The sequence below is a fragment of the Mustela putorius genome, unplaced genomic scaffold (assembly GCF_011764305.1).
Source record: "Mustela putorius furo isolate JIRA1106 unplaced genomic scaffold, ASM1176430v1.1 tig00000592_pilon_pilon_pilon, whole genome shotgun sequence".
Taxonomy (NCBI): Eukaryota; Metazoa; Chordata; class Mammalia; order Carnivora; family Mustelidae; genus Mustela; species Mustela putorius.
In genome coordinates, this window is record NW_025421426.1 from 6,766,314 (window position 1) to 6,790,547 (window position 24,234).

Genomic DNA, 24,234 nt, shown 5'->3' on the forward strand with positions numbered 1-24,234 from the left:
GTAGAGTTGCTGGCCGGATTTTCAGGGAAGGGATAGGAAGCATTTGATGGCTCCCTGTGTTTTGAGTCAGAGGCCAGGCCCAAAGTCAGGGCCTTATCTGAGACCTTCCTGGAGGAGAATGAAGCTGGGGCCCTATGCCTTTAAGCTGACACCCTTTGGTCCCACAGGTTGCTGTCCACCATCACGGAGCCCACCTCCGGTGTGTCCTGTGATCCCCCCTTGGCCGAGGAGGCCTCATCCCCGCCGCTGGTCAGTGACGAGAGCGAGATGGACAGGGCCGACCACGGGGGCATCAAGAAGGTGTGTTTCAAGGTGTCTGAGGAGGAACAGGAGGACTCGGGCCATGACACCATGAGCTACCGTGACTCCTACAGGTGAGGTCATCACGTGCGGATCCTGTGGGGTTGGATGTGGATGGCTGGGGGAGAGTTGAGGACACTGGTATCTTAGAATCCCCGCACCAGGATTGGAAGTCAGAATCAGTGGGACATTTCCTAGAAAACAGTGGGATGGAGCAGTGTTCTAAACCAGTTGGTTCTGGGAGATTCTCTGAGACCCCCAGAGCACATCCCAGATTCCCCCTTTGGCTCTCCTGCCCTGAGGCCAGCGTTGCAGGGCCTGGTCCCCCGTGGCCCCCTGTGGTCCCCCGTGGCCCCCATCCGTCTGTTTGGCCGCAGTTCGGCTCTGCACTTGTTCATGGAATGTGGACGAAGAAAAGGTCAAGGTCTGTGCCGTGTTTTAGACAGACGGTGTTTTAAAACAACATAAGACAGACGGTTCCTACAACGAACACCATATATTTTTACTTGATGCAGGTAGGAAAAGAGTGTTTTCCCCCCTTTCTAACTCTGAGAGATTCTGAATTGTTTTCTTGCTGGTTAGGTTAATTATAACCAGATCAGCAAAGTCCTAATTAGTGGGTTAAATAACACTAAAAACTCAGTTTCCCATCGTCAACTATATAGCGGGTAAATCGAATTTCTTGTCTCGAGTAAACAAGCCTTGTGGTCTCCAGTGAAAGGTTATGTAACGCTCGACCATCATGAATAAAATAGAATCTTACGGGGTGCGTCAGAAAACAGAACTGGCCACATGGGACGAGAAAACCCTTCGCCCCAGTCCAGCCTTTTCATTTTCTTTCTGTCTTCACCGGAGCCGCTGGTCAGTGTTTCTGGCTTGGTGTTAACACATTGGGATGCTCGGGCTAACTGGGTGCTCGGTGTCCTTGGGGCCTCCTGTCCCTAGTCCGAGAGTTCCATTCTTACATTTTGGGGTCCTGCGATTTTTCCCTTAATTGTCAAAAAGGTGAAGGGAAGAACTGTGAGATTTGATCCCCTGTCCTTTCTGAGCTTACCCACCCGGACAGCCCTCCCTGTCTCTGGCACTGGGGGTCAGGGGGCCAGGAGAATGTGGGATCTGGGAGCTGGGACCTGAAGGTGTGCCCCGGAGGGTGACACATCCCTTCCTCTCTGCCCCTTTGCAGCGAGTGTAACAGTAACCGGGACTCGGTCCTGTCGTACACCAGCGTGAGAAGTAACAGCTCCTACCTGGGCAGTGACGAGATGGGGTCTGGTGAGTGCAGCGGCTCGTGCTCCCGGAGAGCCGCCTCCCCGCACCGGGATTCTGTTTTGCTTATTTCGCTTTTATTCTATTACTTCGCGTAGAGTGGTGGCATATTCCCTTTCAATCACGTAGTTAACAGCTGTTTTTGGAGCACCCACTGTGTGCTAGGACCTCAGCCGTGAAGGGAGAGACGAAGGTCCTGGTGCTTGTGGAGCCCATGTTCTCCATGAATGTCCCAGACCCGGAACAGTAGGGACAGATGCGCTGACAGACGGGGGTGTCGGACAGTGATGTCACTCGAGTAGGGTGACCTGACGCTCTCTGTAAAAATGACGCATGCTCAAACCAACGTTTCTGATGACCCAGAAAAGAGCAGAAGTCAGAAGAAGTCAGAGTGTCACCCCGTCCCCTAGAAGTGACCGCGGGGGTGGTATTTGGAGATGACTGGTGAGCGCGTATTTCTGCACAGGTGGACGTGTGGGTGGATGGCCCGCTGGACACACAGACAGAAACAATCGCTTATAAATGAGACTAGACTGCACTTGCAGCTTTCCCTGAAGGGCTGAAATTTGTTTTTATTTTAGTTTCATTGATTACAGCCTTTAAAAAAATTTATTTTGTGCTTAGGTCATACATCCACACGGTTCCCATTTCAGAAGGCATGAGAGGGCGGGCGATGACAAGCCTCTCTCCCGCCCTGGTCACCCGGCCGTGGGTTCCCCAGCTCCCACTGTCCCTGCTGCCTTCTGGCCTCTTCCCGAGCTAGTCCGTGCCTACAGATTTAATTGTAATTATACTTCAGTTTGACAGAAGAAAAAGAAGCTGGAGTATAATTGACGATATTGCTAAACTTCAGATAAATGTTTCATCATGTAAGATGTTTAGCCACATAAAGTGTCCCTGGGGAGGTTTTAGGCAGGAGCTTATGTGTGGGAGGTGATTTAACTCAAACAGCTGGGAGATGAATCTGGAGACTTGACATCCAGCTTCTTTTTCTCTGGCCGTCTGGCTCCTCATTTGCAGAATGGAATAATGACAATGACTTGACATTGTGTAATGCTCTAGTTCCTGGGGTCTGTTTTGCAGATGAAGAAACTGAGGCTCAGTTTGGGCAGGTGATCGGCCCAGTGTCACACAGCCAGGATCTGAGTCTTCTGACTCCAGATATGCCTGGGGCTTTGGAACTCTGTTCCTATACCGCCTTCTTGGCCGAGGTTGGGAAGATGTGGATGGATGGGGCAGGGATAGTTGGTGGCCATGGCTTCTTCCTTTTTCCAGGGGATGAGCTGCCCTGTGACATGCGGATCCCATCAGACAAGCAGGACAAGCTTCACGGTTGCCTGGAGCATCTCTTTAACCAGGTAGGACCTTTGTCCCCACCACCCCCAGCCTGACCTCGGGGTCCTCCCATCACCCCTGGTGAGAACAGAAGAGCCAGGAGCTGGGGTAGGGGCTGTGGGTTGCGTCCCCTGGAGGGCTGAAGGGGCCAGACTAACTTGGAGCTTCCTGCTGCCCAGGTGGACTCCATCCACGCACTTCTCAAGGGGCCAGTCATGAGCAGGGCTTTTGAAGAGACCAAGCATTTCCCCATGGACCACAGCCTACAAGGTGAGCGGACAGGAGTCCCGAGGCTGGGAATGGCGTCTCGCCCCCAGCAGGGAGACAGCCTGCCATGGGGAATGCGTGCCGGATGGGGCAGGACACCTGGGTCATAATCCCAGCTTTGTCCCTCTCCTGCCCCCTGGCTGTGGGCTAGTCCTGGGGTCAGCAAGCTCAAGTTCAGCTCCTGGGCGATATCCACCCGTAGCTTGTTTTATTCTCAGGAGCTGAGAGTGATTTTTTTTTTTTTAATGAAGAGTTGTAAAAATAAAGACATAAACTATTTGTAACAGACCACATGCCTGCAGAGCCTAAACCAGCTCCTCTGAGGCTCTTTCCAAAACAGTTCGCAGACCCCTGGACTGGTCCTGAGCCTTTCTGGGGCCTTTGTCTGTGTGTTTGTAACATGAGGGAAGGACCAGAGCAGCTTGCTAAATCCCCACTTTCCCTCCTTCGTCCTTTTAGCTGCACTCACAGATCCTACCTCCATCTTCATGTTTTTTTAAAACCAAATTCATTTGCTGTCTTTGTTAGCATTGACGTAACTTTTCGTGAAAATATTTCCCTTTTAAAAATTTAATCTTGAAAAGAGCTACTTTAACTTCCCCGTGTATGAGGAAAACCAGCATAACCTCCTAGGAAGTCATGATTACCACGATGCTAAATCCACTGGAAGCATCCACAAAAAAAGGTCATTATACTGTCATTAGGTATGCTGTGGGCCCGCCCAGAGCTCTTCGTGCTTTCCTGAGAGGGATCAGTGAGTTAAAGAAGCCTTACGGATTTACCGGCACCAGATCGAGCCTTGATTCTTGAAACGACGGAGAGAAAGAGAATGACATTTGTGTCTTCTCACCAGCCTTTTCTCCCATTTGCCCAACCACCTGTCGTCGGTGTACTCGCCCACCCACTCGTCCACATACCATACATCGGCCACCCATCCACTGTCCATCCATCCACTGCCTCATCCACATGCCCCCATCGACCCACGCACCCACCCACCATCCATCCACCTGCCCACCATCCACCCACTTGTACTTACTTATCCACATACTAACCCACCCACTTACCACCTATCCCCTGTCCCTTCATTCATCCGTCCATCCACTGACTTATCTGCACGCCCACCCAACCACCCACGCACCCACCCACCCACCATCCATCTACCAACTCATCTGTGTGCCTGTCCGCCCACTCACGTGCCATGCGTCCGTCCGTCTACCTACCTGTATACGCACCCACTCACCCACCACTCATCCACACGCCTACCCATCACCCACCACCCCTCCACTGTCCATCCATTCATCTGCCCATCCACCCACTCATTCACATGCCCACCTGCCTACCATCTACCCATCCATCTGTCCACCATCTTGTCTACACGCCCACCCACCCCCACCCATCCACTGTCCATCCATCCATCCATCCATCATCCATGCATCTATCCATCCAGTAATTCCCAGGAACCAGCTCATGTCAGGCCTTGTGCTGGGTGCTTGGGACCCCAAGATGGATGTGATACTGCCCCGACCTCAAGGAGCTCTTGGTTGAGTGCAAGAGTTGCTCCTTAAATAAGGGTGGGAAGTGGTGAGGCGTGGGAGTGTCGTAGGTCCTCTGTCCCTCCTGTTGTCTCATGGTCATCTCTCCCAGGGATGGGCCTCAACAAGCAGAAAGGTCAAACTCAGAAAAACCACAGATATCTCAGAAACCTGAGACCTCATAGGAAGAAAGAGGAAAAGGACAGGGGCCTGGCCTTTGAATGGTCCTGCTGGGGCCAGGTTCAAATCCCGTCTCTGTCATTACCCAGCTGTGTGACTTTAGGCAAGGTTCTGTGCCAAGACTTCCCTCTCTATATAGGGAAAATGTATGCGCTAGCTTGATTGTGGTGGTGAGGAGGTTGTACCTGAGAATTTTTCCATGACCACATCCAGGCTTGGGAGAAAAGGATGCGGTGATTGATTTGTGATGTCTGCACTGGGTTGGTTATAACTGAGAAGCTGCAGGCTCAGACTAGAGGGAAGGAATGTGGAGATTTTTTAGTGATGTCTGCCACGAGTGCGGTATTGTGAATCAGTAGCATACTTCCCATGGATTTGCCTTCCATGGACCAGTTAATTCTAAAGAGTCCTGCTAGCATCCTTTTTTTTTTTTCTCTTAAAGATATTCATTTATTTGACAGAGAGATCACAAGTAGGCAGAGAGGCAGGCAGAGAGAGAGGAGGAAGCAGGCTCCCTGCTGAGCAGAGAGCCCGATGTGGGGCTTGATCCCAGGACCTTGTGATCATGACCTAAGCCAAAGGCAGAGGCTTTAACCCACTGAGCCACCCAGACACCCCCTGCCAGCATTCTTGATCTAGGATCCTGAGCTTTGGAATCTGGTGATGGGCTAGAGGCATTTGTGCCATCATTCTTCAAAGCTACCTTTCTCACTTTCCTGCCCCAGAGTTCAAACAGAAAGAAGAGGGTACAATCCGTGGCCGGAGCTTGATCCAGATCAGCATCCAGGAGGACCCTTGGAACCTTCCCAACTCCATCAAGACCCTGGTGGACAACATTCAGAGATACGTGGAAGGTGAGTTGGTCAGGGAAGGATGTTCTGTGGCCTTCGGTTCTTGACGTGGGATGTAGAAAGATCAGGAATGGGTCTGTCTCATGTCCCATGTCGGTCCATGCCCAGGAGAACAAGGAGAGCGGGTGCCCCTTTCTCAGCTGAGCATCTTGCCCTGGGCATGGCCCTGGGCCTTGATTGACCTGGGAGCTGCCGATCCTGGGCGCCTGGGGCTTCCTTGCAGGCAGGAGGCTGAGAAGGCTGAACTGGTTTTTCCTTCTCTGGCTCCGAAATGATGGATTTAATTCAATTCCTTTTATTTGTTATAATACCTGTGGGCTGGGGGCCCACAGGTAGGTTTGGATACTGTAGCATTAAATGTGAATCCACTGCCAGTATTTATAATCCAAGAAGTCACATAAAAATCTAGATTTCTAGGGGTGACTTAGTCAGTTAAGCATCTGGCTCTTGGCTTCGGCTTAGGTCGTGATCTCAGGGTCATGAGATTGAGTCCTGCATAGGGCTCCCTGCTGAGCATGGAGCCTGCTTGGGATTCTCTCTCTCCCTGCCCCCAACCACTCACATGCTCTCTCTTTCTCAAAAAAAAAAAAAAAAAGTAGCTTTCCGACTGCTCTCGAACAGTCAGAAGATCTGGCAGGTAATAGGCCTGCAGTCCCACATTCACATCCGGCTAGAGAGGGGGGCCGAGGGTGCTGTCCGGATACCCCCACTCCCCAGGCCTCCCTGCCGCCTGCTGTGTGCCTCAGACTTCTGATGTGACCTCTTGGGTCCTTGGCGGTGTTTGAGCCTGGGCCTCCTGGGTTGGAGAAGCCCCAGGCCAGCAGGTCATGTGCTAGGCCTCATGGCCGCCCGCCCTGGGAAGAGCAGCCTCTGATTTGGAAGTCTGTGTTGGCCCCGAGCCATCCCGTTTTCCAAACTACAGTCAGTTAAGAGCACGGATTCTGCAGCCGGATCACTGAGTCTCAGCTCTCCCACGCCGGGCTGCTTGGTTTCGGCAGGTTCTTTGATCTCTCTCTGCCTCCACACCTTCACATGTAAAATGGGTTCATCGGGCTGCCTCAGTCCCATGTGCCACGACGGTGTGGCACACGGGAAGCCGTCAGGAAGTGGGTGCCCCGCGGTAGTAACAGTGGCTGTTACTCCCACGCCAGCCTGCGCCTCGGGTCTCTCCAGGACAGCAAGGCTCCAAGAGGCTGACTCCAAAGGCCTGTCTGGGTTTCCTCGTGAGCCCCTACTGGGCCCAAGAGCCTCTTTCTGCAGGAAAGAGAGGATGTGAGGCCCGTCTCTGGAAGGTCTGGGCTTTGTCCACGGGTGTGCCAGGCCGTGGCTATGTGGGATGTGTACAAGGACCCGAGGACATGCCTGTGCATATGTCCACGTGTGAGTGTGCGCCCACGCCTGGGCTCTGGCCCACAAGTCGGAGGGGCCGGCTTCAGTCTCTTTGGTGGGCACATGGAAACACTTGGGGTTCCGTTGCATGGATGTCTGGGGTTCCTAGAATTCATCCGGTATTCAACGGAAGCTTCCTTAGCACAGCAGGTGTGTGCTGGGGGAAGGGGGCACTTTGCTGTGGGGGGTTCCGAGCGCCTGAGCCATGGGGAGTGCCCAGCTACATGGTACCCCCACTTTTTTTTTTTTTTAAAGATTCTATTTATTTATTAGAGACAGAGACAGATCACAGCTGGGGAGGAGGGGCAGAGAGAGAAGCAGACTCTCCACTGAGCAGGGAGCTTGACGTGGGGCTGGATCCCAGGACCCCAAGATCATGACCTGAGCCGAAGGCTGACGCTCAGCCGACTGAGCCACCGAGGAGCTCCCGCACCGCCCCTTCTGCAGACTCCTCTCAGCCTGTCTTTTCTCTGCCTTCTCCTTCCAGATGGGAAGAACCAGCTGCTCCTGGCCTTGCTGAAATGCACAGGTGAGGCCTTTGATGGGGCAGTGTCTGTGATTGGCACATACCAGTGTGTCCAGGAGAGGCTGTCCTGGCTGGGGCTTTCTTGATAGCAGTCCAGGGAGACCTCTTCTGCCAGCCAAGGTCAACTTTCCCATGGTCATTGGGGCCCGCATGGGGAAGGTAACATCACGGCCTCTGGCCCTCTAAGAACCATTTAGATCTCATTTCTTCCTCTTGTCTCCAGGGAACAAGTCTTAGGACCCTGGGACCAAGAGCCCTGGCTCTTGCCATCTCCTGGGCCTGGGTGGATCTTGATGGAGGCACAGGATAGAGGGTGATGAGGAGGGAGGCTCCTTGCCTGTGGTGTCCTCAGCTCCGGCCTGGGACTCCCTGCCCAGCAGACAGGGGAAGAAGAAAGGGCCAATGGTGGGCTGGAGGCGGGGGTGGGGGGGGGGTTGAAGGTGTTCTCTGTCCCTCCCTTCTGAGGAGGGCAGCTAAAATAGGATCTAGTTCAACATCAGACACTGAAAACCAGTTGGCAGAAGCCAGTATCAAAAGTTATCTTTCCCAGAAGATTGGGACCGTGTACAATGGATTGATTGAAATCGGCCAGTTCTGCAAACCACGTCTAGAGCAGGGCCAGGGAAATTGGCGGGGCCTGGGCGGTGGCAGGGGACCCGAAGGACGAAGGTGGACTTCTCAGAAACAGAGAAAATGGTAGCGTGCACGGAGCTTGGCAGACATGCTTGGTGTCCTTGTCATCCCCCGTCAAGGCCAAGAAATCCCGTAACACATGGAGGAACAGCTGAGGGGAAGGGTTTTGGGAAAGCCTTAGGAGAATGAAAAAGTTTTTGTTGTTGTTTTTTGAATAGGCAGATGGATCATTGAGAGAATTAAGTCTGTTGGCAAATTGGCTTGTTTTCAGAGAATTGGATTTTGTGAACTTGGCTTTGGTTGGCTGGGCTTAATTAACTTCTGGCCAGCCGGCCTCCGAGGGTCTGGTGGGAGGTTGGTTTCGGGGGCCCCGGGCTTTGGGGGCTCCGGGCTTTGGGGCGGGGGAGCCCGCGGCTGGCACCAGAGCGCCCAGCCCAGCAGGGCCTGTCCCCGGCCTCCCTCCAGACACCGAGCTGCAGCTGCGGCGGGACGCCGTCTTCTGCCAGGCCCTGGTGGCCGCCGTGTGCACCTTCTCCGAGCAGCTGCTGGCGGCCCTCAGCTTCCGCTACAACAACAACGGCGAGTACGAGGACAGCAGCCGGGACGCCAGCCGCAAGTGGCTGGAGCAGGTGGCGGCCACCGGCGTCCTTCTGCACTGCCAGTCCCTGCTGTCGCCAGCTGCCGTGGTGAGTGAGGGGGCCAGGAGGCGCCTCCCCGGGACAGGGTACGGGACGGCCCGTGGTTGCTCACTCAGGCTCACACACACCTCGTCATTCAGTCAGCATTTATTGAGCACTGACTGTATGCCATCATTATAGGCACGGGGATCCCATGGTGAACAGAACAGTGTCCTCATTATAGGCACGGGGATCCCATGGTGAACAGAACAGTGTCCTTGTAGTCAGGAATCGTGTGTGTGTGTGTGTGTGTGTGTGTGTATGTATGTATGTATGTATGTAGGGGGAGGGACAGGTGTAAATAAGGAAAATCGATGGTATAGACCAGTGGTTCTCTGCCAGGGCACCGGGATCCCATGGTGAACAGAACAGTGTCCTTGTAGTCAGAAATCGTGTGTGTGTGTGTGTAAAATAAGGAAAATCGATGGTATAGACCTGTGTGTGTGTGTGTGTGTGTGTAAAATAAGGAAAATCGATGGTATAGACCTGTGTGTGTGTGTGTGTGTAAAATAAGGAAAATCGATGGTATAGACCAGTGGTTCTCTGCCAGGGCAGTTTTATCTCTGAGGAGACACGTCATGATGTCTGGATATATTTGAGATGGTCATAGCTGAGGGCAGAGGTGGATGCTGCTGGTGGTTGGTGAATGAGGTTGAGGTTGCTGCTAACATTCTACAGGGTCCAGGGTGCCCTTCCCCAACAGATTGTTCTCTGGCCCCAAATGTCAACAGGGCCCCTTTTGAGGAACCCTCATATATAGCGAGGAAGGCTAAGGAGAGAAAGGCTAAGGAGGGAAGCAGGTGAGAGTGTCTGAGGTGGCAGCCACTGAAAGTTTTGATAAGGTGGCCAACGAAGCCCTCACTGAGAGGTTGGCATCTGACTGAAGAACTGAAGGAAGGGAGGGAGGGAGCCATGAGGATATTGGGGAGGAACTTTCCAGGCAGACAGCACAGCAGGTGCAAAGGCCCTGAGGCAGGAGCCTGCATGTCTGAGAAACAAGGTACCCCATGTGGCTGGAGCAGAGTGAACCAGGGGAGGGTTCACATTGTGCAGGGTCTTGCAGGCTTGGTAGGGGCGTTGGCTGTTACTCTGTGTGGTGGTAAGCCCTGGGAAGGTTTTGAGTAGAGGAGGGAACAGGGTCTGACTTCTCCACTGAACCAGTCACCCGTGTTGCTGGTTGGGGTTGAGACTACTGAAGAGCAAGGGGGCGCTGGGAGGTGGGGAGAGCAGACTTCGGCAGTAATCAGGCAAATAGCATCTCATTTAATCCTCTCCGTAGCCCCAAGATGGGTCCCTTCCAGCCCACATTTTAAGGATGAGAACCCTGAGGCCCAGGGACTCAGGTTGGAACCCTGGGAGTCTGACTCTCCCTGGGTAACCCCTGGGTGCCCTGCTTTCTCTGCATCTCCTCTTTTATCTCTGACTGCCCTGTCCATCTACTCTCAGGGCTCAGAATCGGGTGGGTTCCTCTGTCAGCCCTAGGGAGGCAGAGCCAAGGCCTCAGCCACTGGGGGCGCTGGTGCCCAGAGCTGATGTCCCCCAGAAGTGCAGAACACAGTGGACCTTGCTCTATGCTCTTTGCTCGTCCATATCCACCCCGTGTGCCGGTTGCTGGAGCTCCCCCCACCTCTGCGGCTCTGAGCCTCCTAGACATTGTCCCAGGCCAAGCTGGAAGCCCCAGGCTGCTGGCCAGATGGGGAAGTGTGGCCGTGGCGCGCCCTCTGCTGGCCAGTGTTGACTGTGGCTGTCTGCCAGGCAGGAGATCTGGGCTTCATTTGGTTTCTGGGAAAGGCCGCTGGAACACTCAGCTCTCACTGCGCTCTTGCCAGATGAGGACCTGGGACCTGGTGCATCATTTCATCAGCCGCCACGGTGTGCCAGGCTTTGAGCTGGGAGTTATGGGTCTGAAGCTCACTTTCTAGCAGGGGTTGGGAGTGGGGAGAAGAAGCGGCCTGAGCAGAGGGGATAGTTGGAAGCAGTGGGGATGGAAAGAAGGGGAGTTCTGCAGAAGATGGAATGGGGCTGAGTATCTTCGTGCTCAGTGGTCAGAGCCCGCTTCTCTGAGGAGGGGACATTTGAACTAAAACCTGGGTAGCACACAGCTGGTGTGGTGAATGGTCTGAGGAAGATTGTGTGCTGGGCAAAGGGAACAGCATGTGCGAAGGCTCTGAGCAGAGGCCAGTGTGGCCAGAGACTAGCAGGCTGGAGGGATTTGGGGATCAGGTTAGCCACGTCTGTAGGGCTTGGGACTGTTCTAGAAACAGAGGGAGGACTCAGAGGCTTTGAGGCAGGTGGGAGATAGAGTTCAAATTAAATTTTCGGAAGATAACTCGTAGTCACAGGGGAACCTAGGCCTGGTAAACCCTCAGCTTCCCTGCTCTCCCTGCGTCTCCAGGGTTGTCCCTGTCTGCCCTTTGCTCAGGGCAAAGGTCGCAGAAGGAGACCTACAGAGAGGCAGGTGTGGTCCTTGTAGTTGGGGAGCTGAGGAGGGTGGGGGAAGTGGGTGGGTCAGGGGAAGGTTTTGGTGGCGGGGCCGGCAGAACCTGGGGATGGTCTGTACATCCCCATGAGGGGACAGAGGTGAGGGGACGGAGATGCTGAGGAGTCCTTAAAGGGTTAGGTCTTGGGCACCTGGGCCACTGCTGGTGCGCTTTGCTGCTGGAGGTGCGTGAGAGGGGAAATGGGGACTTTTGTTGGGTGTGTTGGGTTTGAAATGGCTAAGAAGGGTCAGTGCACATTGGAACAGAGATGGGTTCTGACCTTGGGAGGCACAACATGATCCAGGAGCAAATGTGATTTCATATCCAGCCCTGGGCAGCCCAGCACAGGACCTTGTGCCTGGTAGGCCCACAGCCTGGTGTGTTACCTGGGGTCGAATCACAGCATCTTTAAGTGAAATCCCCGGGAAGGGACGGCATCTGAAGCTCTTCCACCCTGTCTCCCTCCTGCAGAAGGAGGAACGGACCATGCTGGAGGACATCTGGGTGACCCTGTCAGAGCTGGACAATGTCACCTTTTCCTTTAAGCAGCTGGATGAGAACTACGTGGCCAGTGAGTGATTCTTACCACCCCGACCATGAGAGGTGGTGTTCTCGGATGGAGGGGACTTGCTTTGGGGCCACCCTGCCACCAGGGTGTCCAAGGTTAAATTGGGATCTAGCACTTTCAGACCTCTTGCTCCCAACATGAGTCTCAAGGCTGAACCTTGGAGCAAGTAGGGAAAAGAGAGATTCTTTTTGTATAAACACAGCCATCTCCAACAACTCTTAGAAGGCAATAAGAGCCAATACCCAATTCTTATTAAAATTCTACGAGAAGCCTTTCTTTGGAGTGAAGACTTGTGAAGACTTCCTAAGGGTTTATACCATAATTTTCTTCCTCTCCTCCTCCCTCCCCCCCACCTACTCTTTCACCTGTCCAACCCCCATCCATCCATCCGTCCATTCCTCCATCCGTCCATCCATCCTGTCTACTTACCTATTCATCCATCCATCCACCTGTCCATCTCATCTCTTTCTCCATCTATCCATCCGTCTATCCACCCATCCACCCATCCATCCACCTATCCACCCATCCACCAGTCCGTCCGTTCCGCCCGTCCATCTGTCCGTCCATCCATCCATCCCATCCACCTGTCCATCTGTCTGTCCGTCCATGCATCCATCCATCCCATATACCTATCCATCCACCCACCTGTCCACCAGTCTGTCTGTCCGTCCATCCATCCATCCATCCATCTTCCATCCATCCCATCCACCTGTCCGTCCATCCGTCCATCTGTCCATGCATCCATCCATCCCATCTACCTATCCATTCACCCACCTGTCCACCAGTCCGTCTATACATCCGTCCATCCATCCATCCATCCATCCATCCATCTGTCCATCCATCCCATCCACCTGTCCGTCCATCCGTCCATCTGTCCATGCATCCATCCATCCCATCTACCTATCCATCCACCCACCTGTCCACCAGTCCGTCTGTCCATCCATCCATCCATCCATCCCATCCACCTGTCCGTCCATCTGTCCATGCATCCATCCATCCCATCTACCTATCCATCCACCCACCTGTCCACCAGTCCGTCTGTCCATCCGTCCATCCATCCATCCATCCATCCATCCCATCCACCTGTCCATCCATCCGTCCGTCCATCCATCCATCCATCTGTCCATCCATTCCATCCACCTGTCCGTCCATCCGTCCATCTGTCCATGCATCCATCCATCCCATCTACTTATCCATCCATCCATCCGTCCATCCATGAACCAATGTCCACCTCCTTGGGGGTAACACCATCTGTTCACAATGCACTGACTAGAGTCTAGAGGGACAACAGGTGTCTTCTCGGGTACCAGCTGGAACCGGCTGCCTGGCTGTAGACAGATGTGGGCTCAGGGGCAGCTATTGACTGGTTAGTGGTTTTTGCTGTGGGTGCAGGATGGGGTGCGCGTGCCGTAGTTTCGCCACCCCTGCCGCAGGCTCTCCTGTACGGGTGTAAATAAGCTGCGGGTCCTATTCGAGGACAGATTTTGCCAGGTAGAGGCCCTCGGCTACCAGGTGAGGGGTACAAGGAACATGGTGATGCCCTGAAGGCATGACTGCCTGGTGGGGCAGAATTGGCGCCGGGTCCAAGAATGAAGTGGTGGAAACTAGGACCTACGGAAGGAGGTGAAAAGTCAGAGGCTGCTCTCTGAGTGCGGGAGGCCGGGGCTGTCCGAGGCTAGCCCTGGCGGGTGGGAAGACGGGGAAGGCTGACCAGTGCTCTGGGGTGGGCAGACAGGGAAGTCCTGGGATGCCTCTCTGAAGGCGGGGGGGATTCTGAGGCTGCTCCTTTGAGGGGGTGAGAACAGGGAGGCCCCGGAACGCCATCTGGGGGTCTGAAGGCAGGGGTGAAGCTGCCCTGGTGACGGGGGGCAGGGCTCCCTTCTGGCCTAGGTGGTGAGCCCCCCGCCCTGCCGTGTCCTCCCACAGACACCAGCGTCTTCTACCACATTGAGGGCAGTCGGCAGGCGCTGAGGGTCGTCTTCTACCTCGACAGCTACCACTTCTCCAAGCTGCCCTCCCGCCTGGAGGGCGGAGCCAGCCTGAGGCTGCACACCGTGCTCTTCACCAGAGGTGAGCTGGGGGGCGCCCAGTGGGGCCCACCGGCATGGCCAACGCCTCTGAGCACACTGGGACCCAAACACCTGCCCTCCCCCGTCTTCCCTCACAGCGCTGGAGAATGTGGAGGGCCTGCCTCCTCCAGGCAGCCAGGCTGCGGAAGATTTGCAGCAGGAGATCAACGCCCAGTCCCTGGAGAAGGTTCAGCAGTATTACCGCAAACTCAGGTAGCTGCCCAGGCTGTGTGTTGGGGACGGAAGTGTGGACACGGCCATGGCAGGGCGGACATTAGCATGTGTGGGAGTGGCCTTTCCTTAAGCACCTGCTCTGTGCCAGCCCTTCTGTGTACACAGCCTCTTCACATCCTTCCAGTGGTCGTAGGAGGCCGTTCTGACCCACTTCGCAGATGAGAAAACTGAGGCCCCGAGGGCATACCGAGCTGGCCCAGGGTCCCACAGGGAGTTGGTGGCTGAGCTGAGCTTTGAACTGGCTCTGTTTGGCTCCAAAGCAGATTTTTCTAATTGAGAGGAGCTGCCTGTTTGGTTCAGTGTGGGGGAGGGACCTGGGCCAGGGGCTCTGGGATTCTTGATCCTGGGGGGTTAGGGAGGAACGGAGGGTGGTCCCCAGGGCCTTGGCCCTGCTCAGAAGAGGATCTCCAGAGAGAAGTAGGGAGCAGGGACCACCTCTGCCAGAAGGAAGCCTCAGGCCCAGGAAGGCAGCTCCCACTCCCCGCCCTCAGCCCAGCCCCTTCCTACCCCTGCCCCACCTTCTTACCCCGTGGAGAAGGGAGGCTGCAACTCAGATCAGGGTTTTGGGGTATGTAAGGGCTTTACTGTTTGGGGGTCTGGCTTTACCATTTGGAAATGGGAGAATGGTGCCTTCATTAGTTTGGAAAATATTCATTATCTGGAAAATGTCCAAATATTGTGGATATTTTGGAAAATATCCAGCTGTATTTTTAAAACTGGTGTCTCCCTGAATTGATCAATGCCATCAATCCGTCCTGTGCCCTTTGTGGAATGTTTTAATTTTTTTTTAAAGATTTTATTTATTTATGGCAGAGAGATCGTGAAAGAGGGAACACAAGCAGGGGAAAGCAGCAGGCAGAGGGAGAAGCAGATTTCCCGCTGAGCAAGGAGCCCGATATGGAGCTCGATCCCAGGATGCTGGGATCATGACCTGAGCTGAAGGCAGATGCTTAACGACTGAGCCACCCAGGCGCCCCAATTGTGGCATATTTTAAATGTTGCCTCCGAGAGCGTTCCCTCATCCATCCTTCCTTTATTCAGCACACGCTAAATGAGAGCTTTTGTGGGCCAGGCTCTGTTCTGGGTGCTTGCCCCGGAGTCAGCAGTGGCCAAGCAGAGCCTCTCCTTCGTGGGATGCAGATCCAGAGTGGCAGTTGCCCTGCTTTGTCAATAAAGCTTTATTAGCACCGAGCCATGTTTGCTTGCACAGGTACCGATAGCAGCCGCTGAGAGCATCTTGATAGAGACTGTCTGGTCCATTAAATATTTACTGTTCTACCCTTTACAGAAAAAATTGAGCTGAGCCCTATTTTCAGAGGAGGAGGAATGAGCAATAAGCCGATAGACAAAGAGCACTGTAACGTGTCCAGTGGTGACAAGTGCTGCTCAGAGGAAAGGTCCACTAGGACAAGGGGACAGATAGTGGGGAGGTTCGGTGCTGATTCAGATGACAGGCAGGGAGAGGTGGCATTTGAGGAGTACCTGGGGGTAACCCAGGAGTCCCCTTGTCATCCCCCTCCCCTCTCCCACTGTTGGAGGACTAGGGGACCCCCTCTGCCTCCCGCTGTTGGAGGACTAGGGACCCCCTCCTGTTGGAGGCCTAGAGGACACCTCCCCTCTTCCACTGTTGGAGGACTAAGGTACCCCCTCACCCCTCCTGCTGTTGGAGGACTAGGGGAACCCCCACTGTTGGAGGACTAGGGGACCCCCTGCCCCCCACTATTTGAGGACTAGGGGATCCCTTCCCCCTCCCACTGTTGGGGGACTCGGGGCTGTGGACAGGGAGAGCAGTGCTAGGCTCCCTCAGAGAGAATCGCTGGAGGAGCAGAGGGCAGCAGCCACCACACCCTCACCCCGTCTTTCTCTTCCAGGGCATTTTACCTGGAACGGTCCAACCTGCCCACGGACGCCAGCACCACGGCGGTGAAGATAGACCAGGTGTGCCCCACTTTCCCTCACCACTCGCGCCGCAGAGCTGGGACGGAGCTGGGGGCTGTTGGGGTCCAGATGCAGCCAAGGGAGCCCGGGGTCCCCCCCAGCCGGAATCCTGGCAGATAATCCCCTGAGGCCTGTGGAGTCCCTCCTCCAGGAATATCCCTCCTGGGAGAACCCCTTCTCCGTCAGGAATTCCAGCTTCTTCCCCACTGGCTTTGGAATTCCTGCCATGGTTTCCCCCCAGCCGGGGCCCACGCACCTGAGCCTTCCCGCTCCCCCCCATTCACCCAAGCCTACCTCCGAAGCAGCAGTCTACGCCAGATGTGGCCACGCGGTGTTCTTTTCGTTTGATCGGGATTTGTTGCCAACACTTGAAAATCAAAAGGTTTCCAATGAAATGGGGGCTTCTCGCTTTTCTGGAGGAGCGGAGGGATCCGGCTGTTGGGGGCCCTCGTCCCCATGTGGCACAGGTGGCTTTCCAGGCGCGCGTGCTCCAGGCCCTCCACCCTTTCCCAGGCTCAGGCAGGTCTTGAATTTGACAGTGCTCTGGGGGTACCGGCCTCGGGACTAGAGGCTGGGGCTCCCAGAGAAGCGGTGGGCACAGCCTCGGAAAGTCTGTAGTCTGCTTGGCAGAATCATCAGATGACAGAGAATTGGCCGACCACCATGTAATGCCCGCACGGGGATGGAGGAAAGCTGAAGGCCCGGTTGGGGGTGGGTACAGGGCGGGTGGTTCTTCCCGGGAAGGTCCTGTTTGGAGAGGACAGGAGGGGTCACCTCTCTCAGGCTTCGCTGGGTGCACTCCGGGCAGGTGGAAGGTTAGGTCTGAAATGCGGCGCAAACACTGGATACCAGCTTGCGGGCCAGTGGGAGCTACAGATGGTCCTTGGGCGTGGGTTATGGAAGGTTGACTGGGCTGTAGCCCCGGGAGAGGTGAGCCAGGAGCACAGCTGCAACAACACGGCTGGACGGGGGAGGAAGGCCGGGGGGGGGGCTCCGCCGAACGTCCGGTGTGTGCGCGCCCCCCCTTGCAGCTGATACGCCCCATCAACGCCCTGGACGAGCTCTGCCGCCTCATGAAGTCCTTCGTCCACCCCAAGCCTGGTGCCAGCGGGAGCTTGGGCGCCGGCCTCATCCCCATCTCCTCTGAGCTCTGCTACCGCCTGGGTGCTTGCCAGATCGCCATGTGTGGCACGGGCATGCAGAGGTGAGCTGCTGTGACGTCGGGCCAGGACCGGGCTGGACGGGCTCCTGGGAGCTTTGGGGCCCAGGACAGGGAGGCAGGAGTCTGGGTTTGAATCCTAGTTCTGGCACTGCCGGTTGAGCCCAGTCGCGGCCTGGGCCCTCCCTCGGCCTCCATTTGGGGAAGTGGGACTGTGGGAGTAGGAGGTCCCAGGAGGCCTGTGGAACTGCCTGGCTCCCTGACTCTGGGGTTGGTGTCAGTGAGAGTGTGTGCGGTGTGGTTCTGCTTGACTCTCCGGTCAGCATGCGCTCACTCCTCTCCACTAGGGCAGGACTCCACTGGGGCAGGACTCCACTGGGGCCTCTGTGTCCCACTGGACACCCTCCCACTCTCTGCCCTTTGTCCCCGCTGCTGATCCCCTGGTGGAGGGTCAGCCTTCTCCGATTGGCCTTCCCGACTTCCTGATTCAGCACCACACCCTCTCCGCACCCCACCGGGCTGCCCTACTCGGTTCCTCCGCAGCCGCCCTGCCACCCCAACTATGAAGCGCTTGGCTCGTGGGTTCATTTATTCCCAGTCACCTCCCAGTGTCGGCCAGCTCTGTGAGCCTAGGGACTCGCTCTCTTTCTCTGTCTGCCCTACCCTGGCACTGAACAGCACTTGGCACACAGCAGGTGCTCAATAAATGCTTGTTGAGAATGCTTACTGTGTATGAGGCACCATTGTTTAGGGATTGACTCATCTCTTCATAGCAAGCCAGTCAGTGTGTGTGGGCATTTCCAGGCGCTTCCGTGCAGGGCCATTTTGGCCTCCCAGGGGACCCTGGGCAATGTCTGGAGGTATTTCTGATGGTCGCAATGAAGAGAAGAGGGTCCTGTTGGCATCTAGTGGTCAGAGGCCAGAGATGCTGCTAGAACATCCTACCAAACACAGGACAGGCCCCTACCCTCCCCCCGCCCCCGTCAGTAGTGCCCTAGGAACGGTCTACCCTTGTCTCAAGGTCAAGGAGACCAAGGCTGCTGACGTCCCAAGGGTCACAGAGTCATTCTGTGGCTGAGACTTGAAACCACGAGGTCTGGCTGCAGAGCCCATGTTCTAGAGTTGTTAGAACAGATGGGAGGGTTGATTACATGGGTCCATGTCCAGCCTTGCTAGCAAGCTGGCAGGCATTAGGGCGGTCACTTCGTTTATTCCTTCAACAAAAATACTTACCCAGCACCTCTCCCGAGCTGTCCCACTGGGAATATCAGAACAAAACAGGCTAAGGAAAGCTCCCGCCGTGTGGTGCTGACGTATCAGGGGGTGCCCAGAGTAAAGCAGTAAAATGCCTACTGTGTGCAGGGTGCCGGCTGCTGGGAGGAAGGAGGGGCAGGTGTGGGGTGTAGACAAGAGGGAAAGGGGTGGTGCGGGGTGCTCTCAGGGAGAGGACGCCGGGGAGGGGGCGGCGCATCCAGCAGTTACCTGGGGGCAGGAGGGGCTGTTCTTGGGGCCTGGGGCGGGGGGAGAGGGCGGGGCACGGCATGAGGCCCGCCCAGCAGTGATGGTCCCTCCCGCCCCACCCCTGCAGGAGCACCTTGAGTGTCTCCCTGGAGCAGGCGGCCATCTTGGCTCGGAGCCACGGGTTGCTGCCCAAGTGCATCATGCAGGCCACGGACATCATGCGGAAGCAGGTGAGGCGGCCCCCCCTGCCGGGGACTCTCCGGGGCCTCGTGGGCTGGGGACACAGGGGGTTCTGAGCGCCACGTGGGTGGTCTGGGTGGTCACCAGGCCCAGGCTTGGACCTTCTCCTGATCTGCTGGGGTCCCGGGTTTCAGCTTCTGGGGCCTCCGGTTACTCCTCACACTCCACCCGCCCACCCGCACCCACATGCTTGCCCCCGAACTCGGTGTAGGAGCAGGTTCTGGGTCTCATGGTTCTTTCTCCCCAGGGACCCAGGGTGGAGATTCTGGCCAAAAACCTCCGAGTCAAGGATCAGATGCCCCAGGGTGCACCGCGGTGAGTGGCTGCTGCCCCCCCCCAGCCCCCCAAAAGGCCAGGGCCTGGGCTTGGTATGAAAGTCCCGGCCTCACACCAGGCAGCCCCTGTGGTGTTCCTGTGGGGCTTCACCTCTCATTTATGGGGCCCACTGTGGGGAGTGACGAGTACCACTCCAGGCACCGTTCTTCTTTCTTTACCAAACAACCCTGTGAGCCTTCTCTCCAGGTGACTGGTGGGGACACTGAGGCACAGAGACGTTAAGTGTCTTGTCCTAGGTCGTACAACTAGTAGATGGCAGAGCTGGGATCCTGGCAGACTGTGGAGCCCAGGGGCCGAGCTCCCTACCGCTGGGCTGCCTTGCTCCTCTGTCCTGCCCCTGTCCCCACAGCAGCCTCCTTAGCTGGTCCCCGTGCCATCCTTTTCCTGACCGCAGAGCTGCCAAGTCTCTCCTGAGAACCAAGAGTGGCTCCGTCTTCCTTGCAGATGAAGCTCAGAACCTTGCCACTGTAGACGTTAGGGAAACCGGGGCTGTCCTTGGGGTGCTGGAGAGGTGTCCAAGGTCTGTTAAATGAAAAAAACTCCAGGGGCTGAGCGCTGGGTCTGGTCTGCCATTAAGTGTGGAAGACTGCAGTCCCCTGTCGTGTACCCATACCCCCTCCCCCATGTATCTGAAGGCCCAAACACGCTCGTGCAGGTGTGTCTGTGTTCGCAAACCCAGCGCCAGGCCGGAGCGGGCCAGACCGCCGGGGGAAGGCGTGTGCAGCCTGGATGCATTTCACATAGATCTTCTTATACTTTTCGGGTTTTGTTTTCTGCGTGGGGATTATGTGTTCAAAACAATGGCCTGCCCGGCTGTGCCTCATCCTCTCTCCCTCTTTCCGCCAGGCTCTACCGCCTCTGCCAGCCACCGGTGGACGGAGACCTCTGAATGGGCTGATACAGCTGCCTGGTGCTCGGCTGTGCCCTCTGGAGCCGGGGCTTCGGAAGGCCCAGGGGGCCGCGCTGCCCTCCAGAGCTGGCCGAGGCCTCTTCCTGCTCTGGGACCCGCCAGCCTTCTCCGTCCCCTCCTGTGAGGACAAGCGGTGCCCCCACTCTTGGAGGAGGCGGTCGACTGGCTCTGGGCCGGCCCATTCCCCACGCTTCTGCCAGAAGCCCGAGGGGTGCTGGGGACCCACAGAGCTAGCTGATGGGTGCGGCCAGGACCTGGGCTCCTACCCACAAGTCCCCGAGACACAGGGGAGAAGTCATGGGCGCTGGAGCTGGAGGCCTGCGGACCCAGCTGCCTCAGGATGGCTCAACCTGCACTTTTGAAACCCCTGGTTTCCTTCTAAGTCCACATTCCAGGCGACACACATGTCTCCTCTCACCTTAGCTTCCCATTCACCCCTAACCCTGTACTAACCCGCTTGGTGGACTCGGGAAAGCCGGGCCTCTGCCGGGAAAGACCGAGGGACAGGGCACAGCCCCTGGCACCAAGAGGAAACTCAAAAGCCACACCAGCTTCCCACATGACCGCCATCGAACTCAAGCCATCAGCCCTGGGCGCAAGATTTGCTCCGACTTTATTTATATGGCGTGAAATCTCTATGGTTTATTTTGGGGTTTTTATGTTGTTGGTGTTGTCGAGATCCCTCTCCCCCAACTCCGGGTTGTGTGATTATATATTTGACATTTTAAATTTCAGAGAAAGGTATATTGTCTAACAGGGGACCAACATAAGGTAGTGTTGACGACTTCCCACTTCTACTAAAAAAGAGAGAAAAACTAAATTATTGAAAATACAAAAAAATGTATTTCATCTTTTTTTTAATATTAGGGTCTTACAGTATCACTTATAGGTATTGACTATGATTCCTTTTCCCACCCACCTCCATTCCCCAGCAGCTGGTCAGTGTCCGCATGAATGACTTTGTTCTATTTGGACCTCGGGCTGCAAGGGTTGGAGCCTGGAGGGGGTCGAACCGCCCACAGGTGTCCCGCACAGGTGTCTATCCTGCAAGGAGGAGGACCCCTGGGAAACACGGGGTGGTGGCTTCTGTAACTTATTGTTTTGATGTTAGCCCAGTGCAGGCATTTGGGACTTCTCAGCCGGCCAGAGAGACAGGAAGCCAGCCTGGTCACCACCTGGGCACGGGGACCCACACTGGGATCTCCTTAGCAGTTTGCCCCCTCTAGCTTCTGTGTGCCAGCAGGGAAGCATCCTAGCTGAGGTAGCGGGGGGAGGGGGAGGGTTTCTACACTTGTCTGGTGGCTGAGGTCGGGAATGGATTCCCCACTGCCCCGGAGGCTTGAGGCCCCACCAGCATCTTGGCCCCCTGGGCCTCCCTCTCTTGCCACTGTGGCCTAGGTTGCAAGAGATGGGCTTGTTGCTGGACACAGGTGACACAGATACAAACGAAGTCTTGCTTTAGCCTACTGGTGGGAGATGGAGAGGAGCCCCCAAGAACAAGGACCTTGTGCACTGGTTTACTTTAAAATGTACAGATCTCATTAAATTCATGATAGATTTTTTTTATTATTATTAAAAGTCAGTTTATAATACAAAGATCCTGATCTGTGGAGGGTTCCTTTGGGGGCTGCCTCCGGTGGGCCGGGGCGGCCAGCGACACGGGTGCAGTGAGCTCCTGCTCTGAAGGCCGCAGTGGGACAGGGACGGTTCCCATCGATACTGTCCTAGTCCCTGAGCCAGCGACGCCTGCAGTGACGTCACCACTCGGAACCTGCTTCTTCCTCCAAAATGGGGGCAGTAGATGAGTCCTCCTGCAGGGGAAGATGGGTGAGGACTCCCTGAGGTCGCACGGTGGGCTCGTGGCTCTCGCGTGCAGGCAAAGAATGGTCTTTCTATTGCGTTCTCCATTCTGAGCTTCCCTTTCACTGCAATGGTGGAACATGGGACTATTTTCCCAGACATTGCTGGGCTCCTCCTGGGTGTCATGCCAGGGGTCCCAGTCATACTTGTACCCAGGGGCCAGGGTAGGTCAGAGCGATGCCACCGAACTACCCTCCGCTCCAGCCTGCAAGGACCCACCGGGGTCTGGGATGGAGCCCGAGAGCAGTTCTGCTCAGCACGTGGGCTGGTTCCCGGCCAATCAGAATGCAGGCTGCTTGCTGCAAGCGGGCCAATCAGAATAGACGCGAGCGCAGACTGCGCATGCGCACCTGGATCTGTCACGTGTCCGGGCCGGGACCGCCTACCCAGCCAGAGAAATCTCATTCCCGGGACCGGTTTGGAGCTGCAGCCCAGTCTTGCTGGGCTTGTTCTAGTCCTGCCTCTCTGCCTCCTTCCCACCTCCCCCCAACCCCCTTTCCTCTGCCCATGCTCTGGAAGAGGCTGACAGGGATGAAACCCCCCTGGGGGTGCCCTCCTCCTGAAGCCTGCCACCCCTGGGAACGCCCTGAGCCGTGAGGTCTCCACCCAGTCCTGCTTTCAGACCAGCGCTCCTTCTTTTAGTCCCTTCTCCGTCCAAGCTAACCCGCCCCAGAGCGCATTCTCTCAAGGGCTGGATTGGGTCCTTCCCGGAGAGATGCCCTCGTGCCTTTCAGCGACAGGTTTCAAAGCCTCCATCCTGTAGCAGTTGGGAATGGGTCCTGGTGGGATCTGAGTCGCAGTGACGGGCTGATTGTTCGGAATTATCTGCGGCCCGTGTTTGGATCCAGGGAATGACCCTCTGAGGGGAGGGCTGGGACCTCAGTCTCTATTTGGGGTCAACACGGGCGATTTGATGCCTTCTTTAGGCAGGCGCTTGTATTCTGCCTGTTCGATGCCTGGAGACAGCTTTGGTTTGGAGCGGGGAGGTAGGGTCTCTGTGGCCTTGAGCAAGTCACATACAGAGTTTTGTCTGCAAACTGTGTGTGGGGGGTGTGCGGTGGGGGACAGGTCCTGGTTTTGTCTCAGGAAGGCCTTTTTATTTTCTTTCTTTAAAAAAAAAAAAGATTTTATTTATTTATTTCACAGAGAGAGATCACAAGTAGGCAGAGAGGCAGGCAGAGAAGAGGAAGCAGGCTCCCTGCCAAGCAGAGAGCCCGATGCGGGGCTCTATCCCAGAACCCCAGTATCGTGACCTGAGCCGATGGTAGAGGCTTTAACCCACTGAGCCACCCAGGCACCCCAGGAAGCCCTTTTTTACTGTACAAAATGGAGCACCATGCACTGCCCAGAGCAAGGGGGCATTTTATGGGAGATCTCCAGCTGGTGGCCCGCAGGTTGAAACTTGGTAATAGATGTGGGTTTTGTTTTTGGGTTTTCATAATTTTGAATTAGACCCTTGAGAATCAGCAGATTTCACTTCCAAATTCTGATGTATTGTTTCTTGTGACAATTCAGAAGTTCTAGTCCCACTGGCCCACATCTCTGCCCGGCCATGTGTGGCGGTGGCTGCGGAGGGCCGCTAACTTTGGGCAAGGTGCCAGCTCTCCCGTCCCCCGCAGCCCCACCTGCCCCAGCACATTCCTTTACCTGAACTTCTCAGCTCTGGGCTGGCCTTGCTCAGGCAAGCCTGGCCGGTGTCTGCCTCATAACTGTCCAGTTCCTCAGCTCTGGAGTCACCATGGTGATGGGGGCTGAGGAAGGGCCAGGTGACCGGGGTGGGTGGGCCAGTCAATGATCATCAAGAGGAGGGCAAAACCCTGTAGCTGACGAGTCTCTTGAAACCTCCCAGCTGGGCTTCCAGAATCCCTGTGAGCCTTGGTTTCTTCCAACTGTCAAATGAATGAACTCTGAAATGGCCCCTTGGTGTGGATGGTGTCAGGGGCCACTCAGGGAGCCAAAGGTGGGATGGGCTGTGCTGGCCACTTTATGATTTTGTCCAAATTTAAATGTCTGCATATTTTCC

At 55.8% G+C, this 24,234-nt stretch overlaps 1 protein-coding gene across 3 annotated transcripts in view; it reads left to right on the forward strand.

Moving 5' to 3' along the window:
- PREX1 (phosphatidylinositol-3,4,5-trisphosphate dependent Rac exchange factor 1) overlaps positions 1-21,947 on the forward strand; it is a 176,521-nt gene extending 154,574 nt beyond the window's left edge. For 2 of the 3 annotated variants that reach the window (XM_004746244.3, XM_045082121.1), the window contains 15 exons: positions 168-374; positions 1,484-1,572; positions 2,842-2,924; positions 3,081-3,171; positions 5,606-5,734; positions 7,608-7,649; positions 8,745-8,965; positions 11,908-12,007; positions 13,931-14,074; positions 14,172-14,286; positions 16,179-16,245; positions 17,277-17,449; positions 18,993-19,095; positions 19,353-19,420; positions 20,288-21,947. In XM_004746244.3, the coding sequence (XP_004746301.1) occupies positions 168-374; positions 1,484-1,572; positions 2,842-2,924; positions 3,081-3,171; positions 5,606-5,734; positions 7,608-7,649; positions 8,745-8,965; positions 11,908-12,007; positions 13,931-14,074; positions 14,172-14,286; positions 16,179-16,245; positions 17,277-17,449; positions 18,993-19,095; positions 19,353-19,420; positions 20,288-20,330 (1,675 nt within the window). In that variant the 3' untranslated portion in view covers positions 20,331-21,947. Of the gene's footprint in view, positions 1-167; positions 375-677; positions 816-1,483; positions 1,574-2,841; positions 2,925-3,080; positions 3,172-5,605; positions 5,735-7,607; positions 7,650-8,744; positions 8,966-11,907; positions 12,008-13,930; positions 14,075-14,171; positions 14,287-16,178; positions 16,246-17,276; positions 17,450-18,992; positions 19,096-19,352; positions 19,421-20,287 lie in introns of those variants that run through there. The other variant, XM_045082122.1, reaches the window with a different exon arrangement.
- Positions 21,948-24,234: the final 2,287 nt, after the last annotated feature.